The 26,746-nt window shown below is 50.9% G+C and overlaps 1 protein-coding gene across 2 annotated transcripts in view; it reads left to right on the forward strand.

The window, feature by feature from the left end:
- STEAP3 (STEAP3 metalloreductase) overlaps positions 1-26,746 on the forward strand; it is a 46,788-nt gene that overhangs the window by 17,062 nt on the left and 2,980 nt on the right. For both annotated transcript variants that reach the window (XM_049615736.1, XM_049615735.1), the window contains exons 2-4: positions 8,522-9,021; positions 10,663-11,190; positions 18,358-18,522. In XM_049615736.1, the coding sequence (XP_049471693.1) occupies positions 8,530-9,021; positions 10,663-11,190; positions 18,358-18,522 (1,185 nt within the window). In that variant the 5' untranslated portion in view covers positions 8,522-8,529. The remainder of the gene's footprint in view (positions 1-8,521; positions 9,022-10,662; positions 11,191-18,357; positions 18,523-26,746) is intronic.

A 26,746-nucleotide genomic window follows, 5' to 3' on the forward strand; every position in this document is an offset into this window, starting at 1 on the left:
CTTGGTGGCAAGAAGCACTCAGGGGTGCCGTGTTTGGTTTCTATTCGGCCTATGACTGAAAGCAGGCCCCTTAGGACATGAAGTCTGAGGCCTTTAATAGGCCAAGATGTAGGCTGCGGGGCTGGGCGTGGCAGCTCGGTTAGAGAAGCCAACCTGAGAGGCTCCGTGACGCTCCGATGTCCCACGGCCAGTTCTGGGCACATCTGGGACCACCCCGAGTCCCCCTGCCCGGGCTTCCCTCCTGCTGCTGCTGGCCTCCCGGAAAGGAAGCCAATACCAAGTCAGGTTCTGGGCTGTGAGCCTCGAGCGCCAGCCCCAAATAAGCCCTCCCCACCCGAGGATGCTAAATCTGGGGTTCAGTGTGGACAGGATTCAAAGACTAGGTGTCGCCGATTCTCCCCCGTTTGGGTTGGTTCCGTGTGCCGCGAGGCCGTAGAAACCATGTGGGGCTCCTCGGGGGCCAGCAGATGCCCTCCCTGGCTTCCATCTGGAAGTGGTGTCTGTTCCCGGGCTCCATCCGCTGGTCCTCTGTGTCCAGGCAGGCGTGGACACATCTCATGTGTCCCCTACCGCACACATGCACACGCACACGCACACGATTGTAAACAGTCTGAGAGCGGGGACCGCGTCTTTCTCATCGTTTCTTCTCTGAAGGGTGTTCAGCACCTGGTAGTTATTCCAGCGATGGGAGGGAGGCGGGGAAAGAGCAAAGGGGACTCTTCTGTCCAGGAAGGACCCACCTGGGACCCTCCAAATTGCTAGCAGATGATCTGGAGGCTTCAGAATGGTTACCCCCCACCCCCCCGCCCCAGGGCTGGTGTCCCCAGGTGGCTGGTGCAGTGACTGGGGAAGGTCCCCGTGTATCTGACTGACACAGGGAACACGGGCGTCCCCGTGGAGCGGCTTACATTCACCTCCCCCATGCTGGCCCTGGAGCCTGACCCGCCAGGTTGTCCCGATTCTCCCCCTTTGCCCAGGGCTGCAGAGGTTTTGGCAGGGTCTTCTCAGTCCTTCCTTTGCCTCGCCCCTGCTGCTGGTGCAGTGCCGGCACCGGAATTTGCTTATGACTACTGACCAACACCCACCGAGTGCCAGCTGTTCTAAGTGCCTTATGTATATTGACTTACTTATTCCCACAACCTCCCCTTAAGGCAGGTGCTGTGATTCTCTCCCTTGTGCAGCTGGGGAGACCGAGGCACTCACAGGCCCAAGGCCACGGCTAGCGAGTGACAGAATTAGAACCAGGCAGAGTTGGGTGCCGAAGGTGGCCTTCAGCAGACATGCAACTCCGGGCCTGCTCTCCGGGGAGCATCAGGAGCCCCACTTGCATCCACAAAGGGTAGCACATCGCTGTTTGGAAAAATATCCTTGTTCCCAGAACCAGGCAGAAAACTCTCTCCGATTTTGCAGGGAGGGACCGTGCCCATCAGAGTGTGCAAATGAGTCCCACGTGAGCTGCAATGCATGTCCCCTTCGACCCCACCCCCTCTTCTCAGCCACAGCGTCCCAGCTCTGCCGCTCACTGGGGTAGCTCTGGGCGGGCCCTCTGTCTGGGCAGTAAGACTCTTGGGGAAGCTTAGCTGCAGAGGCCGACAGACCTGTGCTCCCTTCTACTTTCCCCGTTACCCTCTGTGCCGCCTGGAGCACGTTCCTCGACCTCTCTGAGCCTCAGTTCCCTCCTCTTCCAGTTGGGAATTCTAACCGCACCTACTTCCTGGGGTTCCGTGAGGCCCAGGTGACTGTCACCGTGGAAAGCCTTAGAGAAGTGTCCGGCACGTGGTAGGTACCCCATAAATAGGAGTTGCTGCCGCCACCTTATCAAATGTCCTGGTCACAGTTTTCAAAGCCTTTTAAGATTGCATTATTTGCCATCTCAGAGCAGAGAGGGTGACCTGCATTTACAAAGGTCGAAGCTGGGGCCCAGAGAGGCACAAGGGCTTGTCCGAGGACACACAGCTAGTCCACGGTAGAGCTGAGGCACAGCCCCCTGGTCCCCCTGCCTCCCCCTTGCATGAGACCTTGAACCCACCATACACACACACACACATGCCTCACCCAGGACACTGCTGTGGAAAATGGGAAGACGGGGTTAAAAGCCATCCCCACTGCTCCACTGGTTTGGCAGTGGCTCTTAGCCCTTGGCCCGAGGATTCGCATGGAACCACAGGCCGGCGAAGCCTCTGAACTTCTGCTTAGAATCATGCTCTTACATACACAAAATAACATAGGGTTACAAAGGAGACCAATTATAGTGAAACCCAGCTCCCAAAATATGTGTTTAAATGTGCAAAAGTACTATGCATGCTTCTTTATGAGTACACTAAATAACAACCTCTGGTGGCAGGTCTGATATTATGATGCTATTTTTTTCTCCCACCCCTATTGAGGTATGATGGACAAAACTGTATATATTCAAGGTGTACAATGTGATGTTTTGCTATCCATAGATGCTGATGTGATTACCACAGTCAAGGTCATTAACATAGCCACCATTTTATATAATTAGCATTGTTTTGTGTGCATTGGGAACACTGGAGGGCCCCCTCAGCAAATTTCAAGTATATAATACCGCATATATACGGTATATACGTATATACAGTTATAGGACTATGGTATATGATCATATACAGTATATACATATATACAGTTATACGACTGTACGTTAGTCACCATGTTAGACATTAGATCCCTCAAATTTGTTCATTTGATAACTGAGAATGAATGCCGTTTGACCCACAACTCCCCACTTCCCCACCTCCCAGCCTTTGGTGACCATTCTACTTTCTGCTGCTAAGTTTGGCCTTTTTGGATTCTACATATAAATGAGATCTTGCAGCATTTGTCCTTCTGTGTTGACTTACTTCAGGTAGTGTTAATGCCCTCCAGGCTCATCCATGTTGACACAAATGTCAGGGTTTCCTTCTTTGTTGAGGTTGAATAATATTCCATTGTGTATCTATACCATATTTCCTTTATCCATTCATCATCAGTGGACTCTTAGGTTGTTTCCGTATCTTGTCTACTGTTAATAGTGATGCCATAAACATGGGGTGCAGATATCTCTTTGAGATAGTGATTCTGTTTCCTTTGGATAAATACCCAGAAGATGGATTGCTGGATCATATAGTATTTCTATTTCTAATATTTTGAGGAGACTCTATGCTGTTGTCTATAATAACTGCACCAATTTACGTTCCCACCAACAGTGCACAAGGGTTCCCTTCTCTGCACATCCTCATAAACATTGATTATCTTTTGACTTTTTGATAAGAGTCATTGTAACAGGTTTGAGGAGATATGTCATTGTGGTTTAGATTTACATTCCCTGATGATTAGTGATGTTGAACATCTTTTCCTATAGTCAGCCATCTTTAGAAAAATGTCTATTCAGGTTCTTTGCCCATTTTTTAATTGAATTATTTGTCGGGGGAGGTTGTCTTGTTTTGTTTACTATTTTTTTTAAATGATTATTTTTGAGAAAGAGAGAGAGAGTGCAAGCAGAGGAGGGGCGAGAGGGGGAGACACAGAATCCCAAGCAGGCTTCAGGCTCTAAGCAGTCAGCACAGAGCCCAATGGGGGGCTCGAACCGTGAGGTCATGTCCTGAGCCTAAGTCAGATGCTTAACCAACTGGGGCACCCAGGAGCCCCTGTTTTGTTTACTACTGAGTCGTATGAGTTCTTACATATTTTGGAAATTACTCCTATGTTGGATAGATGGTTTAGAAATATTTTATCCTATTCCATAGGTTGCCTTTTCATTTTGTTTCCTTTGCTGTGCAAAGGCTTTTTAGTTTGATGTCATCCCACTTATTTGTCTTTTGTTGCCTGTGCCTTTGGTATTAAGTCAAAAACCAAAACAAAATAAAATCATTGCCAAGACATATGTCAAGGAGCCTTTTCCCCATGTTTCCTTCTAGAAGTTATACAGTTCAGGTTTTACATCCTTTTTGAGTAAGTCCTTAATCCATTTTAGGTTGGTTTCTGTGTATGGTGTGAGGTAAGGGTCTAGTTTCATTCTTTTGCATGCGTATATCCAGTTTTCCTAGCACCATTTATTGAAGAGACTGTCCTTTCCCCATTGAGTATTCTTGGCACCTCAGTTGAAGATTAGTTGACCTTATATGCATAGGTTTATTTCTGGACTCTATTTCATTCCATTGATCTATGTGTCTTTTTATGCCAGTATTACACTGTTTTGATTGCTATAGCTTTGTAATGTAATTTGAAGTCAGGAAGTGTGATGCCACCAGCTTTGTCCTTCTTGCTCAAGATTGCTTTAGCTATTGGGGTCTTCTGCAGTTCCATACAAATCTTAGGATTGTTTTTCCTATATCTGTGAAAAATGCCATTGGAATTTTGATAGTGATTGCTTTAAGTCTATGGATCACTTTGGGTACTATGGACATTTTAACAACATTAATTCTTTCAATCCATGAACATAGGCTATCTTTCTGTTTATTTGTGTCTTGAATTTCTTTCGTCCTTGTTTCATAGTTTTCTATATACAGATCTTTCACCTTTTGATAAAATTTATTCCTAAGTATTTTATTCTTTTCGATGGTATTGTAAATGGAATTGTTTCCCTAATTTCTTTTTCAGCTAGCTCATTGTTAGCACTTAGAAACATAACTTGGGCGCCTGGTGGCTCAGTCGGTTAAGTGCCTGACTCAATTTCAGCCCAGGTCATGATCTCACCATTGGTGAGATCGAGCCGTGCTTCCAGCTTTGTGCTGACAGCATGGAGTCTGCTTGGGATTCTCTCTCCCTCTCTCTCTGGCCCTCCCCACTTGTCTCCCTCTCAAAATAAATAAATAAACTAATAAAAGAAACACAACTGATTTTTGTAAGTTGATTTTGTATCCAGCAGCTTTACAGATTTAGTTTCTTAGTTTTAACAGGATTTTTTTATGGAGTCTTTAGAGTTTTCTATATGTAGGATCATGTGATCTGCAAACAGAGACAAATTTTACTTCTTCCTTTCCAAAATGGATGCCTTTTCTGTCTTTTTCTTGCCTAACTTCTCTGGGTAAGATATCTCGTACTATGTTAAATAGAAGTGGCAAGAGGGGCATCCTTCCTGTTCCTGATCTTAGAGGAAAAGCCTTCAGCTTCTCACTATTGAGTATGATGTTGGGTATGGGGTTGTCATATATAATTTTTATTATGTGGAGGTATACTCCTTCAATACCAATATTTTTGAGAGTTTTTATCATAAAAGGATGTTTACTTTTGTCAAATGCTTTTTTTCGCATCTATTGATATGACCACATGATTTTTATCCTTCATTCTGTTAATGGGTATCACATTTTATTTATTGGTTTGTGCATGTTGAACCATCTTTGCATCCCAGGAATGAATCTCATTTGATGGTGCTATAGGATCATCTTTTTTTTTTTTTTTTTTTTTTAATGTTTATTTATTTTGAGACAGAGAGAGACAGAGCATGAACGGGGGAGGATCAGAGAGAGGGAGACACAGAATCTGAAACAGGCTCCAGGCTCTGAGCCATCAGCACAGAGCCCGACGCGGGGCTCGAACTCACAGATCGCGAGATCATGACCTGAGCCGAAGTCGGACGCTTAACCGACGGAGCCACCCAGGCGTCCCAAGTATAGGATCATCTTAACGTGCTGTTAAATTTAGTTGGGTAGTAGTTTGTCGAGGATTTTTTCGTCTGTGTTCATCAAGGATATCAGCCTGTAATTTTCTTTTCTTATAGTGTGCTTACCTGGCTTTGGTACCAGGGTAACACAAGCCTCATAAAATGAACCTAGAATAGTTGGAGAAGGGTAAGCATTAAATCTTGAAATACATGGTGGAATTCACCAGGGAAGCCAGCCAGTCCTGGGCTTTTCTTTATTGGGTGATTTTTTTGTTTTGTTTTGTTTTGTTTTTCCACTGATTCAGTCACCTTACTCATTATTGGCTTGTTCAGACTTTCTATTTCTTCATGATTCAGTCTTAGTGAATTGTAAGTTTTTAGGAATGTATTCATTTCCTTTGGGTTGTCCAATTTGTTGTCATATAATTGTTCATAATATGGTCTCTTATGATCTTTGGTATTTCTGTGGTATCAGTTGCAATGTACCTTTCATTTTTTTATTTGGAGTCTTCTTTTTTCTTTTTTTTTCTTTTTCTTTATTTTTATTTTTATTTTTATTTTTTGAGAGAGAGACAGAGTGCAAGTGGGAGAGGGGCAGAGAGAGAAGGAGACACAGGATCCGAAGCAGGCTCCAGGCTCTGAGCCGTCAGCACAGAGCCCGACACGGGGCTCGAACTCGGGAACCTCAAGATCACCCATGACCTGAGCCGAAGTCGGACACTCACCCGACTGAGCCACCCAGGCACCCCTCTTATTTTTTCTTAGTGTAGCTAAAATTTGGTCAATTTTGTTTGTCTTTTGAAAAAAAAAAACCAGGTCTTAGTTTTGTTGATCTTTTCTATTTTTCTAGCCTCTATTTTATTTGTTTCTACTCTGAATTTTATTATTTATTTCTCCCTGCTAGAACTTTGGACTTTCTTACTCTTTTTCCAGTTCCTTGAGGTGTAAAGGTAGGTTGTTTGAGAACTTTCTTTTTTCATAAGGTGGCATCAAGCTATAAACATCCCTCTTAGAGCTGCTTTCGCTGCATCCCATAAGTTGGGTGTGCTGAGCTTCCATTTTAATTTGTTTCAAGATTTTTTGGATTTCCCTTTTGATTTCTTCTCATCGGTTGTTCAGGAGTGCATTGCTTCGTTTCCACTTTCTTGTGAATCTTCCAGTTTTCCAGTTACAGGCCATTGTGGGCAGAAAAGAAACAGGGGCGCCCAGGTGACTCCGTCGGTGGAGCGTCCGCCTTAGGCTCAGGTCACGATCTCACGGTTCACGGGTTCGAGCCCCGCGTCCAGCTCTGTGCTGACAGCTCGGAGCCTGGAGCCTGCTTGGGGTTCCGTGTCTCTCTCTCTCTCTCTCTCTCTCTCTCTCTCTCTGCCCCTCCCTGCTCTCTCTCTCTCTCTCTCTCTCTCAAAAATAAGTAAACATTAAAAAAATACAGAAAAGATGCTTTATATGATTTAAATCTTCTTAAATTTGTAGGACTTGTTTTATGACTTAACATATGATCCATCCTGGAGGATATTCTGTGGATATATGAAGAAAACTTGTATTCTGTTGCTGTTGGATGGGACGCTCTGTGTGTGTCTGTTGGGTTTATTTGGTCTGAAGTATAGTTCAAGTCCAGTTTCTGTACTGATTTTCTGTCTGCATCCATTGTTGAAACCAGGATAGCGCAGTCCCCTATCGTTATTGTATTACCGTCTATTTCTCCCTTCACATCTGTTAATATTTGCTTTATATGTTTAGGAGCTCATAGGTACTATGATTTTAAGTTAGTGAAAAGCTTAAATAGTATTTGAAGAACTCTTTCACAATTAAACTTGGGATACGACACCGGCCAGTACTGGTGACAACCTCACAGGTCCTGCTAATACTATTGTGTTTTGCTACGAACATTCATACTTGAGGGAAATTGCAAATTTCAGTTAGAAGTCGGTGACAGGGGAAGCTTGGTGGCCCAGTCAGGTAAGCATCTGACTCTTAATTTTGGCTCGGGTCACCATCTCACGGTTCTTGGGACCGAGCCCCGCATTGGGTTCCACGCTGACACCACGGAGCCCGCTTGGAATTCTCTCTCCTGTCTCTCTCTCTGCCCCTCCCCTGCTCGCACACTCATGCTTTCTCTCACAGTAAATAAACTTAAAAAAAAAAAAGTTGGTGACAATGACAGCAGAATGTTCCCTTATCCAAGTTTATTAGAAGCTTCTGGCCCAAGTCCGGTTTTCCCCCATGTTCTCTCATATGTCAGGCTCAGTAAAGGAGATCTCAGGGCCCCACTCACTGTCATGTCTCACTCCCGTTCTACCCTCTGAGAGCAGGATTTCAGTGTTCACTCATTCATTCAGCAAACATTGAGCACCATCTCTGTACCAGGCCGTGTGACCAATGGGGAGACCCAAAGTCAAATAAGATGAGGTCCCCCTGCCTTCAAGCTGCTCATCCTCTCCTCAAGGAAGAGCACAGAGGTGCCTTCCCAGAATGCAAAATGTAAACAAGCACAAGAACACATCGCCCTTCCTGGTAATCAGAGAACACCCAGCGGTGGTGAGATGGGGGTCCCTTCTGGGCGGTAATCGTCACACCCTCCTTTGAAAAGAAGGATGGCACTGTGTGGCACCCCTCATGGAAATTCTATACGCTTCTCTCGCAGCACGCTTGCAGATTTGTCCCAAGGAAACAGTTCAGGATGAAGGCCAAAGGGTGGAGGGCAGAGGTCTTCCCCTTTCTTCCTGAGTTTGGGCCCTCCCTGGGAAGGCGCTAGGTCTCACCCAGCTTGTCCCTCTGTGCTGGCACATGTTAACACTCCTGAAGGGCTGTTGGGGATTCTTTTCCCACCATGTGGTTACAGTGGACAAGAAAGAGGAAGGTGCTATGAAAGACGGTCATCGGAGCTCTCCGCTGATCAAGTTCTGTTTTTCTTTCCAGCCACCAAGATGTCAGGAGAGATGGACAAGCCGCTGATCAGCCGCCACCTGCTGGACAGTGATGGGAGCCTTGCCGAGGTCCCCAGTGAGGCCCCCAAGGTGGGGATCCTGGGCAGCGGAGACTTCGCCCGCTCCCTGGCCGCACGCCTGGTGAGCTCTGGCTTCAGCGTGGTGGTGGGAAGCCGCAACCCCAAACGCACGGCCGGGCTGTTCCCCTCGGCTGCACAAGTGACTTTCCAGGCAGATGCAGTGGAGTCCCCTGATGTCATCTTTGTGGCCATGTTCCGGGAGCACTACTCCTCACTGTGCGGTCTCAGTGACCAGCTGGCTGGCAAGATCCTCGTGGATGTGAGCAACCCCACAGAGCAGGAGCACCTTCGGCACCACGAGTCCAATGCTGAGTACCTGGCTTCCCTCTTCCCCACCTGCACGGTGGTCAAGGCCTTCAACGTCATCTCTGCCTGGACCCTGCAGTCCGGCCCGAGGGATGGGAACAGGCAGGTAGGTGCCAGGGGAATACCTACCATCATCACAGTAAATATAAGTGGCTAACATTTGTCGAGGGCCCTCGGTATGCCAGGCTCTTTACGCGCATTATCTCAGCCCACCTCCCGTCGCTGCAAGGTTCCATTTTACAGAGCGGGAAACTGAGGCTCATGAATGTCAATTAACTTACTTACACCAAGTCCCACAGCTGGAGAGCTGGGTGTGAACCGAGTTCATATGGATCTGAAATCCATGTTCGTTCTTCTGTGACAACTTGATTTCCCAGTGGGCCAAGAGGAAGAGGTTGATGGCTTTCTTTTGACTACTTGGAGTCGAGGAGAGGAGAGACTTTGCTCTGAGAGTGGACTTAGGAAAGTAACACATTTATGTGCCAGGTTCTGAGGAAGCAGGCAAGTCCCAAACTTCAGCTCTTTGATTCCAAGAGCTTCCAAGAACTGAGTCGGTTTCTCAGAATTGTCAATAGTAGGTTTTGTCTAGAGGTGGAAAATGGCTCCAGGAAATGGCCAAAGCTGCATACAGTTCTTGGCAGGAGGGGCTTTTGTGAAGATGAGGTGGTTTTAAACGCCAAGAGGCCACCTCCATTTTCCTGGAGGAAGGATGTCTGGCTCTAGTGTGAGAACCTCTACCAATTTGTCCGGCTCAGATGCCTCCTCTGCCCAGCTCTGTGCCAGCCTGTGGGGGAGCCCACAGGTGTCTCTCTACCCCTGACTGAAGCACCCTACCTACGTCTGCGTCATGGGACTCCCACATGTGAATAGGCAAGGGACAGCAGGTGAGGGCTGGGTGGCAGGGCCTGCAGGGAACAGAACTGGGGTAGACTTCAAGGTCAGCTTTGGCTCGGTCCCGCTTCATGTTGTCAGGTTCAGGGAGCAGGGAGGACAGTCCAGGCTGAGGGGACAACCTGCAAAGGTACAGAGGTGAGAAATGATGCTTCTAGACCGTAGTTTCCTCATCTGAAAAATGGGGACGTGCTAACCTACAGGCTTGAGGGCTGCCTGTGTAAAGCCTGGCCCATAGTAGGGGCTGAGGCAGTGTTGGTGGACCAGACCGACCATAATAGTGTCAGCAAGGCCACAGTGTTCAGAGATCTGAGGACGCTAATGTGCCCACGGGGAGCTCATGGTGGGAAGCCGTGGGCGACGAGGCTGGGGCTGGCTCATGGGTTGGCTGAGGGCCACAGGGGGCTGAGGGACACCATCGAAGGGGACACTGTGGACCGAGGGATGCAGCTGCAACCACAGCTGCACGCTCTGGGCCACATGCAAAGCCCAAGTAGTGGGCGACCCCCAGAGCAGGCCACCGTTCTCAAAGCACCCGTTCCAGGGACCCCTGGAGGGCTGCCTAGGGGGGTACGGTGCTTGCGGTTGCTGATGGCAATGAACCGGACGAAATGCTCACTGTCAGGTGAGCCCTGGGTCCTCTCTTTACGTAGGGGGTGTGCTGGAGCGGGGGAGCTGGGAGGCTATAGGGGGCCGAGGAAAGACCCTGGCCCGGGAGTCAGAGACACCTTCTGTGGTTCCCTGGCCTCGGTTCTCTCAGCCGCTAGTGAGGAGTTTGGCCGAGAAGCTCTCGGAGGCCCTGTCCGCCCCCGGGGCCTGTGACCTGATCTGATCCCCCGCCCCCGCCTCCCCACAGGTGCCCATGTGCAGCGACCAGCCGGAAGCCAAGCGTGCTGTCTCGGAGGTGGTACGGGCCATGGGCTTCATGCCCGTGGACATGGGGTCCCTGGCCTCGGCCCGGGAGGTGGAGGCCATGCCCCTGCGCCTCCTCCCGGGCTGGAAGGTGCCCGCCCTCCTGGCCCTGGGCCTCTTCACCTTCTTCTACGTCTACAACTTCATCCGCGACGTCCTGCAGCCCTACGTGCGGGACGGCAAGAGCAAGTTCTACAAGCTCCCCGTGTCCGTGGTCAACACGACGCTGCCGTGCGTGGCCTACGTGCTGCTGTCGCTGGTGTACCTGCCCGGCGTGCTGGCGGCCGCCCTGCAGCTGCGCCGGGGCACCAAGTACCGCCGCTTCCCCGACTGGCTGGACCACTGGCTGCAGCACCGCAAGCAGCTGGGCCTCCTCAGCTTCCTCTGCGCCGCCCTGCACGCTCTCTACAGCTTCTGCCTGCCCCTGGGCCGCGTTAACCGCTACGAGGTGGTCAACCTTGCCATCAAACAGGTACGGCGCCCGCCAGCCGCCCTCGGCCGGTTCTGGCCCCGCCGCGCGATGCTGAGGGTCGGGGAGAGTCCCAAAGCCGGCGGCCACGGCGCCAGGCGGGGGAGGCTGAGGAGAAAAGCCAGGCAGGGAGTAGAGTGGAGCACAGCTTTAAAGGTGGGCAGGGGAGGCCTTGCCGAGAGGGGGGCGACGGGCGAGCAGAGACGAAAGGAGGGGGGAGTGGCCAGTGGCGGCTGGCCCAGGGGGTAGCGAGAACAGAGGCCCTCCCGTGGGCGAGCTTCCTGGCGCATTTGGGGAACCTGGGGGAAGCCCAGCGCAGCGGGGGGTGGGCCAGGCCTGAGATGTTGAAGCCAGACCAGGGAGGCCCCGAAGGCCAAGGAGGGGCTTTGGCCTTAGACTCTGGGTGAAACCGGGAGCTGACGAGGGGTTCTGGGTAGGGGAGGTGATCTGCCTGACGTTTTACCTGTCTCACGGCCTGTTGTCCATGCGGCACGGAGAACCACTCTTGTAGAGGGGGTCAAAGGCAGGTGCCGAGAGACCCGTCGGGAGGCTGCACGGGAACCCAGACGGGAGTCCGTAGGGGCTTGGAGTGGGGTGGGAGCAGCCGGGGGCACGAAAGTACTGAAAGCATATTTTGAAGCCAGAGTACACAGAGTTTGGAAGCCTGTCGGTTTCAGGGTATGTGGGGTGGTCAGGGATGACTCCGAGGTTTTAGCCAGAGCATCTGGACTGATGCAGTTGCCAGTCAGCGGAGGTGAGGAAGGCTGCAGGAACAAGGTGTTTTGGGGGGAGGGAGGGGCGTGCTCAGTTTCATTCATTTAGGAAACCCACGTGGTGCTTTTTTGCCAGAAGGATTCCCCCGGCATCCTTGGAGGGGCCCTCAGGCCAAGCCGGGTAGCAACACAGGCAGGGTCAGCTGGCACCTGTACCCACAGAAAAGGGCCCCCTGCTGCTCCCTCCTGGTTTACAAGCTCACAGGGCCTGGTTCTGAGTTCCAAGCTCAGGTCTATAAAGCAATACCGCTTTTCTTTATTTTCCCCCATCTGCTTGATTCGACCTCCAGTCCCCCGCCCCCAGCCAGGGACATGGGTTCCTTCCCACCGTAGTCCACTCGTCACTCAACGGAGTTTGGCCCAAGTGCCGGGGAGATACTTTTCATCCACCTTTCCTTCAGCCCAGGTAGCCCCTGAAGTTTCTGTTGCTGCTTGGGATGCAGGGATCTTACCAGGGCCGGGCCCTTCCCTGCCATGCGGCCACCTCCCCAGAGCAGGAGCTGGAGGCAAGGCTGGGCCGCTTCCAGAGAACCACAGATCCCAGCTTTTATTCCTCTGGGGGCCCCTGCTTCCCTGCTGGCAGCTTCTCAGATGCCATGGTTCTTCCCCACCCACAGACACCTGGCATCATTGTGCCTGTGGGCTTAGGCTTTCCTAAGGGAAAGGAAGAACCCCAGATTTCAGGCAGAGAAGCAATACACCCACTAGAAATGAGAAAAAGGGAAAAAAACAATAGTCACAAACCCTTAAGAAGAGCGTGCTATGTTCCAGGTACCATTCTAAACGCTTTACATACCGTGAATTCATTTAACCCTTATTCCTGTAAGGCAGGGGCTATATACTACCCTTATTTTATGGATGAGAAAAGTGAGGCACAGAGAGGTTATGTAGCTTGACAGAGTCACACAGCCTGGGATTCAGATCCGGCCATTCTGCGGACCCATGCTCATACCCTTCCTGCTTCCTGTGGGGAAAATAAATCCGAATTCACAGTTGAGCAAATGATTTCAGAACTCAGGTCATTCATTCATTCCCTGAGCACCGGCTCTACCAGGCCCTGGGGCCCCAGAAGGGAGTAAGACAGTCTGGTCCCTTGCCATAGCTGACATGGGGTGGCGTGGAGGCCTGAAGGCCAGAGTCCTAAACTCTTTGGCCCCCAGCATCACTCATTAGCACAAAGACTTTGACCTTCAGCAAGTCACAGTCCCTCTTTTGTCCTCAAGGCCCTGATGTCGTGAGGCCCCTCCCAGTGCTAATGTTTTTGATGCTCTTTGATGAGATTTTCTTCTAAAACGAGCCAGCCTGCTGGCAGGATGCTCTGCACGGCTCCTTGGGGACTGGCACCGTGTTTGCTGCCCGCAACGGGTGGCAGGTGCTTCAAGCAGTGGGTGGAGAAGAAGGTGATGCCTCCTCCCTCCTAGAGCCCCGGGTAAACCCCTGCGCCCGCTGTACCCCCGTCCACCCTCTGATTGCCACTCTAAATTCTCTGCCCCACCAAGGCTCCGCTTGATATTACGTTAACCCAGTTTTGCCACCATGCAAATACCAGAGTGCAGAGGGGCACGTGCAAGGTAATTTTCCCGAGGTCCACAGCCCTGTAGGGCTGCAGGTCCCCGACAGAGGTTGCCAGGCAACCATCACTCCCATAGGACACGATCACTTGGAGACGGTGAAGGCCTGTCATGCAAAGGGGCTTTACATTGTCCTACAGAGTTCTGGAGGGCAGAGCCAGGGCTGGCAGAGTATGTTGGGGAGGGGGGGGGGGGTTAGATGGAGGTGAGGGGTTGACACAGAGCAGCCCGGAAGTGGTGGGTCTCCTGAACCTGGGGTGGTTGGAGTAGAGGCTGGATAGTCTGTGGGTCAGCCACACCCCCGGGCTCTGAGATGGAGGGCTGAGGGCTGAGGCTGTTCTGCCTCTTGCCTGTTCTTGCCAGGCTCTTGCCTGATCTGTGGCTTTTCCAGCCTGTCCTCAGGGGCCATCCTCTCGGGGCCTCCAGGCAGGCAGGCGGTCACCACCTCAGCTGCCCTACTGGGCCACTGGAGAAAGGGACCACATTAGCCGGGACACGGGAGACTCTGCAGGGGTCCCTTCCATCCCCGGAGTCTACAGATTTGGAAGCAGAGCTACATCCCAGCTGTAGAGAAAGCCCCCGAGACCGTGTTTGTGGAAAGTAGTATCACCTAATAATTAATATTTGCGTAGCGCTTTCTGATTTGCTTATGTGGTTCCCTAGAAGTGCGTTTCAAGATCAAAATCGAGATCAGAGGAAATGTTTAACCCACACAACTGTTTTCTTCTTCCCCTCGCCCCAAACCTAGTCCAGGCTGTTAGAGAGTCTAAAATTTGCGTCTTAGCTGTGTCCCTGCTGAAAAGCGCTCAATGGTCCTGCACTGTCCTCGGGATAATGATAGACTCCTCACAGCACAGCTGTGCTCTCTCCCCGCTGCTCCTGTGACACTCAGGTCCCATGTTGTCCTCCGAGTGGGCAGAGCTCATTCCTCCTGGCCCAGAGTCCCCACCCTGGGACACCTCGACAGTCTGACGAACTTTTATTCCTTTATTTATTTATTTTTTTAATGTTTCTCTGTTTTTTGAGAGAGAGAGAGAGAGAGAGAGAGAGACAGAGCATGAGCTGGGGAGGGGCAGAGAGCGAGGGAGACACAGAATCCGAAGCAGGCTTCAGGCTCCGAGCTGTCAGCACAGAGCCCGATGCGGGACTCAAACTCACAAACTGTGAGATCATCACCTGAGCCGAAGTCAGACAGACACTCAACCGACTGAGCCACCCAGGCGCTCCTTTTATTCTTCCTTTATTTTTTTTTAAATGTTTTTATTTATTTTTGAGAGAGAGAGAGAGAGAGAGACAGAGCATGAGCAGGGGAGGGACAGAGAGAGAGGGAGACACAGAATCCGAGGCAGGCTCCAGGCTCCAAGCTGTCAGTACAGAGCGCGACGCGGGGCTCGAACTCACAGACTGTGAGATCATGACCTGAGCTGAAGTCGGACACCCAACCGACTGAGCCACCCAGGCGCCCCCCTTTTATTCTTCCTTTAACACCCAACCTCTGTTAAGCTCCCCCTGCCTGCCTGTCTCACCCACACCCACCTTTGTAATCTGTTGTATTTCGTCCACACTTCTAGGGTTATTATCATGCACTCCTTTGTAATCACTCATTTACAGGTCTGTCTTCTGCCCCCACTCAGTTCCACGACTGGGTCTTCCACCCCTTGAGGTCCACAGTTCCTAACACAGATTCCCGGTGCATGTCTGTGCCACTATGAAGCCAATACTAGGCATCTCTTAGGAGGAGGACACATTGAGTGTAGGTAGGTCAAGAAGTAATGTAACTGCCTCGCTGCCATTAAAAGCAACAGCACAGCCATTTATTTTACTAATCACCTACTGTGCGTCAGTCACAGGCTACTCATTTCACAAACATCATCCTTTTTTCCCCTGCAATAAACAAAGTGAGACAGCGGTGCGATTAGCCAGGAAGAGACTGCCGAGGGTCTCGTGACTGTCCCCTAGTGGCAGCATCGGCAGGAACACCAGCCTTGAGATCGAAGCCATTCTCCCACTGCCAAAGGCTGCCTTTCACACCCTGCCTCCCCCTTCTCCGAGTTTGGCTGGTGGTCAGCACCACCCTCTTCCCACCCACCGCCCACCCTTGGGATGTGGAGAGGGACTTCAGCCACAGCCTCACTGGTCCTCCTGCCCCTGGGTCCTTCAGGATCTAGCCTTCAACGCGCAGGGAAAGGAATCCCCACGTGTGAACGCCACCATTCCATCCCTTGCTGGCAAGCACTACCCTGGTCATTCTCAAGGTGGCCAACTGGGTTAGCAGTAAACGTGGGAGAATTACCAGGGGAATGAGGAGCTGTCGAATCTATATTCCAGGCAGTCGTGTGTGACACTGGTCACTGGGGAGCCCACCAGATACAGCACAGTGGCCCAGGAGGTTGGTTAAGAATCCCACAGGCTAGGGGGCGCCCAGGTGGCTCAGTCGGTTAAGCGTCTGGCTTCGGCTCAGGTCGTGATCTCGCGGTTCGCAAGTTCGAGCCCCGCATCGGGCTCTTCTGTGCTGACAGCTCAGAGGCTGGAGCTGGCTTCGGATTCTGTGTCTCCCCCTCTCTCTCTGCCCCTCCCCTGCTCGTGCTCTATCTCTCAAACATTAAAAAAATTTTTAAAAAAATCCCACAGGCTATAGAAGGCAGCCGGGATACAGGTCCTCATGCAGGTTCCTCGCCATCCATTGCTCCCCTGCCCACCTCACCCCTCCGCTTCGCAGAGTCACTGCAGAGTGGAAATATCAGAGGAAAAACACAAGACATTTTGCAAGCAAGTGTGGTATGTGTGTGTAATCATCCAGACTCTGACTTATGACATTAACTGCCTGATTTTACCGAAACGCAGAAAGGAATGACTAATGAGGTGTATCTGAAGAACAAACAACTTACAGGGAGATGACTTTACTCAGTGGCAGTTGTCAACACTGCGAAGGTGTAAGACTCGGAGCCCGTGACGCGGGGGGACCTCTCCGCCCTCTGCAGGGTAGTAGCGGTCAGACCCTTCTGGCAAATGCTGACACGTGCTCAGTACACAAGCACCGTTGTGGGATTTCAGACGTGGCCTCTTCTAGCCCTCAGCGGAGAAACAGAGGCCCAGAGCTGGGATTGGCCAGTCACATACAACTAGTGGTCAGGACGAGAACCTGGGTCCCGGACTCCTGGTCCCTTAGTGGCTTAAAGACACCAGTGTGAGCCAACCGGCCCTAAAATAGAACAGAGGCAATCGTGTTTCTCAACTGCAGGAAAAGCACCGGGGGAGGCAGGGGGGAGGATGGCATTTTCTAGGTTTCTTTAAACTTTGTCCTATCAGGTTTTCAGCCATTTTGCTCAGCTCACCAGATTTTTTTTATTTTATTTTTTTTAATGTTTATTCAGTTTTGAGAGACAGAGAGCAAGGAGGGGTGGGGCAGAGAGAGAGAGGGAGGGAGACACAGAATCCGATGCGGGCTCCAAGCTGTCAGCACAGAGCCTGATGCGGGGCTCAAACCCACGAACTGTGAGATCATGACCTGAGCTGAAGTCAGACGCTCAATCCGCTGAGCCACCCAGGCACCCCTCACCAGATTCATTTTTAATATTGTCTCTGGTAACTGGACTTGGGTCATTTTTTTCTTTCCTGCTGAAATAGTGTCTCAAAAACCTGTATGAGTCATTCTGTTTTGCACAGCAGAGACCTGCCGGCTGAGGCAGAGTCACATTTCCTGACAGAAAATACTGTTCCTCGGTCTGCAGCTGTAGCACGAAAGCAGTGGCATTTCGTGGTGCTTCTCAGAGAACACCTTGACTTCCAGGAACTCTGCTACCTGGTCTAGATGGAAAATGACGGTTCTGCTGCGAGGACCTTAATGGAAGCTTCCTCGTGTGTGCTGTTCATGGCGTGGCAGGCACGCGGGCACTCCACGTGGGGAGTTGGGGGGGAGAAGTCTCTGGGCCCTGCAGACCTCCCTGATGCTTGTGCCCTTTGAGCTCCGCAGGGGATCCCAGAGCTCCGTGAGGGCAGGTACCCTTGCTCCCGGCAGCCCAGGGCACAGCACACAGCAGGTGCTTCATAAGTGCTCATTGCTTGGCAATGGATGTCCATCCCTGTTGCCTGGCACGATGGTTGAGCCAAAGCTGTATTCCTTGGGCAGAAATGGGGGACAGAGTGGAAGATGGTAGCTGGTGGCTTTGAGTCGGGAAGCGCCGAGGGCTTTAGTGTCTCTGCGTGTCTTTGTGTGCGTGCCCTCAGCGGAAGCCAGTGGCCGGGGCAGCTTGGGGGAACAGGAAGGTAAAGGGTCGAGGGTAAGACAGTCTGGAAGGGGAGCCAGGCAGCGGAGGCATGAACCCATCTGGCTGAAGGGATTCCAAGCTAGCAGAGCTCTTCCTTCCTTTGGGGGATCTGGGGCCCGGAAAACCACGTGATATGGTCATGTTTGAAGGGCCTGTATGTCTTACTGACTTCTCGGACCCCTTGCTGTTAGCTCACGTGACTGTGTTGCTTCACGGGCCCCGGGAAGCTTTGTGAAAGCCGAGACCCAGACTGCCCGGGTCCTAATCCCAGCCCCGCCGTCCACTACCCTGTGTGTCACCTTGGCAAAGTTACGTGATCCTCGTGCCTCATTTTCCCTCATCTATAAAGTGGGGATCACAGCGACCCCTACCTTGTGGCGTTGTAAATTGGGGGAGCTGATGCCTAAGAAGCACTTCGAACAGGACCAGGCGCACGTTGAGTGTGGCGGGCACGTTAGCTAGCATGGCGTGTCTCCAGTCCTAAAACCCCAGCTCGCCCACGCCCCAGGCCACCGACCTCTGCCACTGTGCTCACGGTTTTTCTTCCATCTCCATTAGGTCTTGGCCAACAAGAGCCACCTGTGGATTGAGGAGGAAGTCTGGAGGATGGAGATATACCTCTCCCTGGGAGTGCTGGCCCTCGGCACACTGTCCCTGCTGGCCGTCACCTCACTGCCATCCATTGCAAACTCGCTTAACTGGAGGGAGTTCAGCTTCGTTCAGGTAAGGTAGTTCTGCCTGCGCTAGTGAGCCCTAGCTCACTTCCTCAGCTTACGTTGGCCCCGACCCTCGTGTGCAAGCACCTTCCCTTCTGGGAACCGCCTCGGCTTTCACAATGTGTGCAACAGGACAGTTCAGTCAGATGCCAGGGCCTCCCGGGGCCTTGAGGGCTCAGCCAAGTCTCTTGATAAAGGGGGTGCAGACGAAGCTCCGTCCTCATGACATCTGGGGAAGCCGGGTATAGGCGCGTGACAAAATCAGACAACAGGGACGCCGGGGTGGCTCAGTCGGTTAAGGGTCTTGATTTCGGCTCAGTTCACGATCTCACAGTTGGTGAGATACAGCGCACAGTCTGCTTGGGAGTCTCTCTCCCTCTCTGTTTGCCCCTCCCCCGCCCCCCATCCCTCTCAAAAGTAAATAATTTTTTTTTTTTTTAAAAAGAAGAAAAATTTAGATGACAGAACACTGAACCCCGGGCTAAAACATTCTCAGTTTCCACAATCCTTGAGCATCTCACCCGTCTAGCTGGGATCAGTGAGCCAGTGAGTGAGCCTAGCCGGCCACCTGGCAACATCATCTCAACCTGGCCCTGCTGTCCCCTTTAGGCCCTTGATTCACACAGGGCAAAGAGGAGGTGAACATGAGGTTCACCAGGGTATCGGGGGTAAAACACAGCATTTCCCAAAGGACCACCGTTCCTCTGAAAACTCCAGAGGAAAGGAGGTCTCTTGTCAAATAAATTTGAGAAAAGATTTGCCTTCCCCTAAGAGCCTCACAGTGCACTTTGACCCAGCAGAGATTCCGGTAACGTCTACAAGACACCCACCTTATTTCACCATTAGCCCCTTCCCTCCCCCGTTTTTTGTTTTTTTCTTTTTCTTTTTTTGTTTTGTCTTGTTTTTTTGTTGTGATTTTTCAGATAACGGTTACTTACGCTGCAGCAAACACAGTTGAGGAGATGCCGCTGACGGCACAGGGTCTTTGCACCTGTATTAGTTCAGCAAATACTTATTGAGCGCCTACTGCATGCCAGGCGTCGTGTTAGGTCTGTGATGTGACAGGGAACACGACAGGCATAGCCGCGTTGCAACTGAAAGGACAACTGAGACGGGGACATTTTTTTTTTATCTTTCTTTGGCATCTCCCACTGTTCTCTGCACAAAGTACGCGGTCAGCCCCCATGTGTTGGTGGATTAACTCATCCCCTCCGTGGATAGGTGCTGACTAATGCTGGGTTCTGCCATCGATACTGTATCAGGGCAGAGAACAGCTATCATATCCACCCCCATTATCAACAAAAAATCTGTCACACATCCTGTCTGTGTGGCGAGGACATGGTACAGGATAAGCAGAGGGATCATAAGAGCAGTGCTCTTACGTAATCCAAATTAATTGTTCCTGACTGGGGACGCTTACATACCCTAGAACAAAACAAAGTTGTGGTGGTTTTGTTTTGTTTTGTTTTTTAAGTGGATGTTTCTGAATCTCCCTGGCTCTGCTCATCTCCAGAGGTTCCCAGAGGAGTACTCGGGGCTGACGCAGGCCAGCATTGGAGGGGGGAGAAAGGAATTTTATTTATCTGCCGCTAATCCTCATGTGGCGCACACCCAAATCTAGGATTTTTCCGTTCCTGCCCAGAGTATCCTGGGGTGCGGGGTTCATCCACAATTAAAACAGATGGTGGGTTGCCCCCCTCACCAGCAAGTTGCTCCGTTAAGCAGCTGTAGATTACAGGCCCCGGCTCTGGCTGCCGGAGAAAGCCAGAGGATTTGATTTTGTTAGCAAAAGGTGCCCGGAACCTTGGCAGCCGCGCTCGACTTTACATATTTAAGAGTTGAAATCTAAATATGGAAGCCCCTCTGTCACTGCAAGAGCAGGGGGGTTGCGAGGCCAGGAGATGGGTAGGTAACAATGGCAGGGTTTTACTTGTGGAAGTCAAACGCCCACGTTCCGTCCAGAAAATCAAACGCTCTGTCTCCCAAGAGTGCAAACCGTCAGCGCGTGGAGCCCGGGGTCCAGCTCTGCCTCCCCCTGTCCCAGCTCGAGCTGGGGGCCGATGACCCGCGCCCTCCCCCAAGCCTCGCTTTACACTCTTAGAAGATGGGGTTAATGCCTACAGAGGTGTCCTGAGCCACCGTGGGAGTGATATGTGGAAGAAAACAAAAAGCATTTTGCTATTATGCTTGGGGCGTGTGGCCACATCTCCACTCTCCCTGACGAAGCTACCAACCACCCATTTCTGAGTTCACGAGATGCCGAGACACTCCAGCCCTGGGAGTCCAAATGGTCCAGGGCAGTGTTGGCAAACTGGGGTCGATTCTCACTGGTGGGTCACGAAATCAATTTGGTGGATCGCAACCAGCTTTTTACAAATGAAATAGGATGTTACAGAATGTCAGAGTGCCTTGCATGTTCCCCGGATAGATATTTTTTCCAATAGTCATGTTTGCATACGTGGTTGTGTACTGGGCAGTAATGAAAAATGTGATGGTTCCCGTAAGCCTCCATCACAAAGTTTGGAGTCCCAGAACTCCCTTGGAGAAATAGATACCCAGACCACCCCTGACCTAGACTGTGGCTGCCCCGTGAGATAGTTTCTTAGCCTGTCAGAGCATCAGTGTCCCCATTTATGTCTGTGCCCCCCTCCTGTGGTCCTTGGGAAGGTGTGAGCTGAGGACACGTCAAATGCACAATACATGTATTTAGTAGCGGCTGAATGAGTTTTGAGATAAGTTGCAACCTTCCCCATAAGATTAGCACTCCCATCTCCTTCCGCTGCCACACATAACCACCGCAGGGTACTAAGGCTTAGAAACTGGCTGTTGGAGGGGAGCCTGGGTGGCTCGGCCAGTTGAGTGTCTGACTCAGGTCCGATCAGGTCATGATCTCACAGTTCGTGAGTTCGAGCCCCACATTGGGCTGGCTGCTGTCAGCACGGAGCCTGCTTCAGATCCTCTGTCCCTCCACTCTGCCCCTCCCCAGCTTGCATTGTCTCTCTCTCTCAAAAATAATAAATATTAAAAAAAAAAAAAAAAAGAAAGAAAGAAAAGAGAGAGAGAGGAAGGAAGGAAGGAAAGAAAGAAAGAAACTGACCATGGAGAGCCATGGTTCTCAATGGGCTTGGCCTGCCTCCTGGGTCTATGGTTTATTTAGCTAAGAGTCACCAAAACGGTGTGTTGACTCCAGAGCAGTGACTTGTGTTTATCCTTTTGGTCCTAGGACTGTTTTCAAAGTTTTGAATTTTGTTTGCTGTTGTTATTGCTTTGGTTTGGTCTCAGCTGTGCTAACTGCTCTTACTAAGCCAGGTAGACGTTAGGTGGCAAAATACCCGGATCAATGCAGCCCACCTGGACAGAGAAATCGGGGTTCTGCTCTTAGAAGCCCAGGTCGGCCCCAAAGGTAGGGGAGCCTCCTGTGACCTTGCCCACTCCGGCCACCAGCCTGAAATAATGATAGAGACCAGCTCTGACCCCGGCTTTGTGAGCAGTTGGCCAAAGCCCCTCTGTGCCACAGTAACTGAGCACCAGCAGAAACCACTGACAATCTGGCTGTTTCTTTTTTGCTAATGAGCTTACGTATAATATAAATGGCTTTAGCTTGGGGAATACAGGCGTTGTTGGGATGGGGGCAGTGTGTGGGATCTTCAGACTGTTCCCAAGGACAGAGAGTTTTAGGAGAACAGACTCGCTGGAATCATCCAGGCATCCCATTGGGACTGGAAAGTCAAGAGGCCCTTTGTTACTGGCTGGTCTTTGACTTTCAGCCCTCCCTGTAAACCATTAGCCCGAGGCTGGGGCTTGCTGCCATCTGTCAGCATGGAATTTTGGATGGCAAAAGGATGACGTATGAGCAGGAGCAGCATCTCTGGGCCCTCCCAGTGCATGTACACATGCCCAGCACAATCCATGACTCCAAACTAGGAGCTGGGGGTGGTGGCCCACGTGGGTAGGGAGCTTCGGGGCATGTCACTGAGGGAGACCTGAGGCCTCACTGGGGCTACAGGGGCTAGGTTCCTGGGCCTGGGTGGGTTCTCATTGCTGCAGCATCTGGGGCAACCCCACAGTGCAGAGTGGGGGCCCATCAAGGCCTCAGTGGATCTTTGTGGAAGGCAGGTGTAGGGCCAGGTTGACCCTAATCAAATAGCCTGGGCAGAGGGCACACAGGGACTTCTCGACCTGACGCTAGAAAGGCTTGGGTGATGAGAGTCTCCTAAATTAGTTGTTCTTAGTCCTCCCCGCACAGGAGCATCATCACTGAATTTCTAAAAGCTAAAGATGCCTCAGCCCCACCCCAAACCAATCTAGTCTGCATTTCCGGGCCAGGCGTGGGCATTCATATTATTCCCCAGCCCCCCAGGCGATCTTACCATGTAACCAGATCTGAAAACCACAGTCCCAGACTCAGGGGTAAAAGGCACTTCCCAGGCATCTGAGCAAAGCCCAGTAAATCCACCTGAGTTAGGCAAGCAACAGTTTGGGGCCGGGGAGCTGGTTGAGGGACCCCAGCATGGCGTCTGGCTTGTTCAAGATTTTTTCCTGATGGTCTGTGTTGGGGGCTTTTCCTTCCCCCTCAATTTTTTTTTTTTTTAATTGTAGTGAAATAACACAAAATTTACTCTCTTAACCAGTTTTAAATGTTCAGTTCAGTGATATTAAGTACATCCACGCTGCGGTGCAACCCTCCCCACCATCCATCTCCACGGCTCTTTTCATCTTGCAACACTGACCCCATGTCCCCATTAATCACTAACTCCCCACTGCCCCCACCCCCAGCCCCTGGCAATCACCACTCCACCGTCTCTGACTTTTACTGCCTCACAGAAGTGCCCTGATGTAGTATTTGTCTTTTTGTGACGGGCTCATTTCACTTAGCATCATGTCCTCGGGGTTCGTCCATGGCAGAGCAGGTGTCAAAACTACCTTCCTTTTCATTTTTTAAAAAAAAAAATTTTTTTTAACGTTTTATTTATTTTTGAGACAGGGAGAGACAGAGCATGAACAGGGGAGGGTCAGAGAGAGGGAGACACAGAATCTGAAACAGGCTTCAGGCTCCGAGCTGTCAGCGCAGAGCCCGATGCGGGGCTCAAACTCACAGACCGCGAGATCATGACCTGAGCCAAAGTCGGCCGCTTAACCAACTGAGCCACCCAGGCGCCCCCCTTTTCACTTTTTTTAATGTTCATTTATTTATTTATTTTGAGAGAGAGAGAGCACAAACGGGGGAGAGAGAGGGAGAGAATCCCAAGCAGGCTCAGCGCTGGCAGCGAGGAGCCTGAAGCGGGAGCTCGATCTCACAGACCATGAGATTGTGACCTGAGCCGAAATCAAGAGTCAGGCGCTTGACCAACTTGAGCCACCCAGGTGCCCCAAAACTGCCTTCCTTTTTAAAGGCTGAATAATATTCCACTGTTTAGAGTGATGACACTTTGCCTATTGATTCATCTGTTGGTGGACGCTCGGGCTGCTCTTGCATTTTGGCTATCGGGCACAGTGCTGGTACCAGCATGGGGTATATACCAATCTCTTCAGGACCCTGCTCGTAGTCCTTTGGGGGTGTATACCAGAAGTGAGAGTGCTGGAGCCCATGGTAATTGTATTTTTAATTTATTGAGGAACCTCCCTCCTGTTTTCCATAGCAGCTGCAGCCTTTCATATTCCCACCCACGGTGCACGAGGTCTCACATTTCTCCATATACTTTCAACACTTGTTTTCTGGTTTTTTGATGGTAGCCATTCTAACAGGCACGAGGCAACATACTGTGGTTGGATTTGCATTTCTCTAATGATCAGTGATGCAGAACATCTCTTCCATTGCTTATTGCCCATTCAGAGATCTTCTTTGGAGAAACTTCTGTTCAAGTACTTTGCCTATTTTTGAATTGGGTTGTTTGGTTTTCTTTTTCTTTTTAAAGTTTATTTGAGCGTGAATGGGGTAAGGAGAGAGAGAGGGAATCCCAAGCAGGCTGTGCACCGTCAGCACAGAGCCTGACGCAGGGCTCGAACTCATGACCCGTAAGATCATCACTTGAGCCGAAATCAAGAGTCGGACGCTTAATCAACTGAACCACCCAGGTGCCCCTGTGTCATTTGGTATTCCGTTGTTGAGTTTAGGAGTTCTCTATGTATTGCGGATATTAATTCTAAATATTTTCTCAGTGCTGGAGACCTTTGTAACCCCAGTCTTCAATATCAGTAGATCAGAACTAAGAAAAAGTTGGTGTGGTTCAGAAGTTGCTAAGAGATTTGGCGTTCTTGATAGATACATCTGGAAGTGACGAGGATTTGGCTGTGACTCGCAGGCGGGGAGCCTTCCACTTTGGGGACTGACCATTTTAATTTGACCTGACTGTGGGGAGTAGCACAGATCCAACGATGGCTTTTCCCAACAGGCTGTGTTGAGCCAGGAAATTGTTAAAGATGGGATAAAGACATCCTTGAAGTGGTTAAAAGCTAAGGAAAAACAGAGATGCCTAGGAGGATAGAAACTGGGGGTCTTCCGGCAACTAGTATTTTTCAGGGCTCAAGAATGCTGTGCTTGGGAACCTCTCTATGAACATATAGTGGCTGGTCATTAGAAAATGTTTGTTTTGGGGTGCCTGGGTGGCTCGGTCGGTTAAGCGTCCGACTTCGGCTCAGGTCACGATCTCACGGTCTGTGTGTTCGAGCCCCGCGTCGGGCTCTGAGCTGACAGCTCAGAGCCTGGAGCCTGTTTCAGATTCTGTGTCTCCCTCTCTCTGTGACCCTCCCCCGTTCATGCTCTGTCTCTCTCTGTCTCAAAAATAAATAAACGTTAAAAAAAAAAATTATAAAAAAAAAAAAAAAAAAAGAAAATGTTTGTTTCTTCATAGAAGTACTGTAAGCAGTTCTCCCAAACAATGTTCTTTCGCATACTGAGGTGTCACATCTTTGGTGTCTGTACTGGAGTGGATATCAGCAAGGCGTTCCCCCGCGCTAGGGAGGAGCGAGAATGAGGCACGGTAGCAGAATTGGACCCACTTCGAGCCGTGCCTGAGGGGTGTGCGGACAAGACCGTCTCTCAACCAAACCCCTGGATCGATGCTGACAAGCTGGGCTGGAAGGAAATCCAGGAGGCCCAATTGTAGCTTCCCCATGGAAAGCTCAAAAGCAACCCATAAAGAGTACCCTGAGGGACTGTCATACTGCTGCATTTCAATTAAACCCTTACAGGCTCTCCTTGGAGAAAATGCAAATGTGTGCACTGCTTGATAGGTCCCTGCTATTTTCATCCCTTATGCAATGAACACAGGGCTCTCCTGCCCCAAATCTCTTGGTGGTTCCTCAGTACCGCACAGTGCCTCTCCCCCCCACCTGCCATGAAGCCCTAACCCTTGGTGCCCTGTGCTGTCCGTCACCCCGGCCTCATCTGGGGGGCTGCAGAACGCCGATCCATACAGCGCTTCCCCCACATCTCCAGCTCCAGCTTTGGGAAGCACGGACTTCCCACTGAGGCTGATTTAGTGGCTTGCCCGGGATCACAGTGTCATGCGAGACTATACCACCAACAGTAGACTCTGGAACACCTCATTTGTCGTCCACAAGAACTTGACCTGCCACAGAGTCCGAGGCTAGAGCTACAGATCAGCACTTCCCAGCTATTTACGGGCCGCAGCTTCTGTTTAGGTTCGTGACAGTCTCCATCTCTGCGCATCCCCTTCCAGGCAGGAGAGTGCCCTAGTGGGGTTTCCCGCGGAGGTGTTCGTGAGTCGGGGTGTGGACTGGAGGGGAGGGACCGGCACCCATCAAGCCTAGGGCTTCACAAATAGCGTCAGGTGACCCGGCCCGCAGGCCTCTTGAGCCGCTCTCACGACTGGTGCCAAAGCCACCTGCCAAGTACGCTTGTCACTTTGTGTTTAAATCAACCTAAAACCAGTTCACCTTTTTATCTCCCCTCATCTTAGGCCAATCATTATTTGTGAAACTATGGCTTTGGTATGCTGGGAGACACCTGGTACTCTAAGATACGTTGAAATATGAGCAAAACTAGTACAATGTTTTTAAACGTCTTTGAACTGCATTCCATCGAAGTCCTCTGGTGGCTGCCAGAATAACACAGTTTGGGGAAGAAACCGCCTCACTTTATCAGATGCTCATGATTCAGTCAGTCCCTACACACCTGCAGGCTGGAGGCATGATTGTCATTTTTCCATTGGGGAAACTGAGGCTCAGAGAGTTCAGGGAGTAGTAGTAAGATCATGCAGAGAGGGGGT

This window comes from Panthera uncia, assembly GCF_023721935.1.
Source record: "Panthera uncia isolate 11264 chromosome C1 unlocalized genomic scaffold, Puncia_PCG_1.0 HiC_scaffold_3, whole genome shotgun sequence".
In the NCBI taxonomy this organism is placed as follows: Eukaryota; Metazoa; Chordata; class Mammalia; order Carnivora; family Felidae; genus Panthera; species Panthera uncia.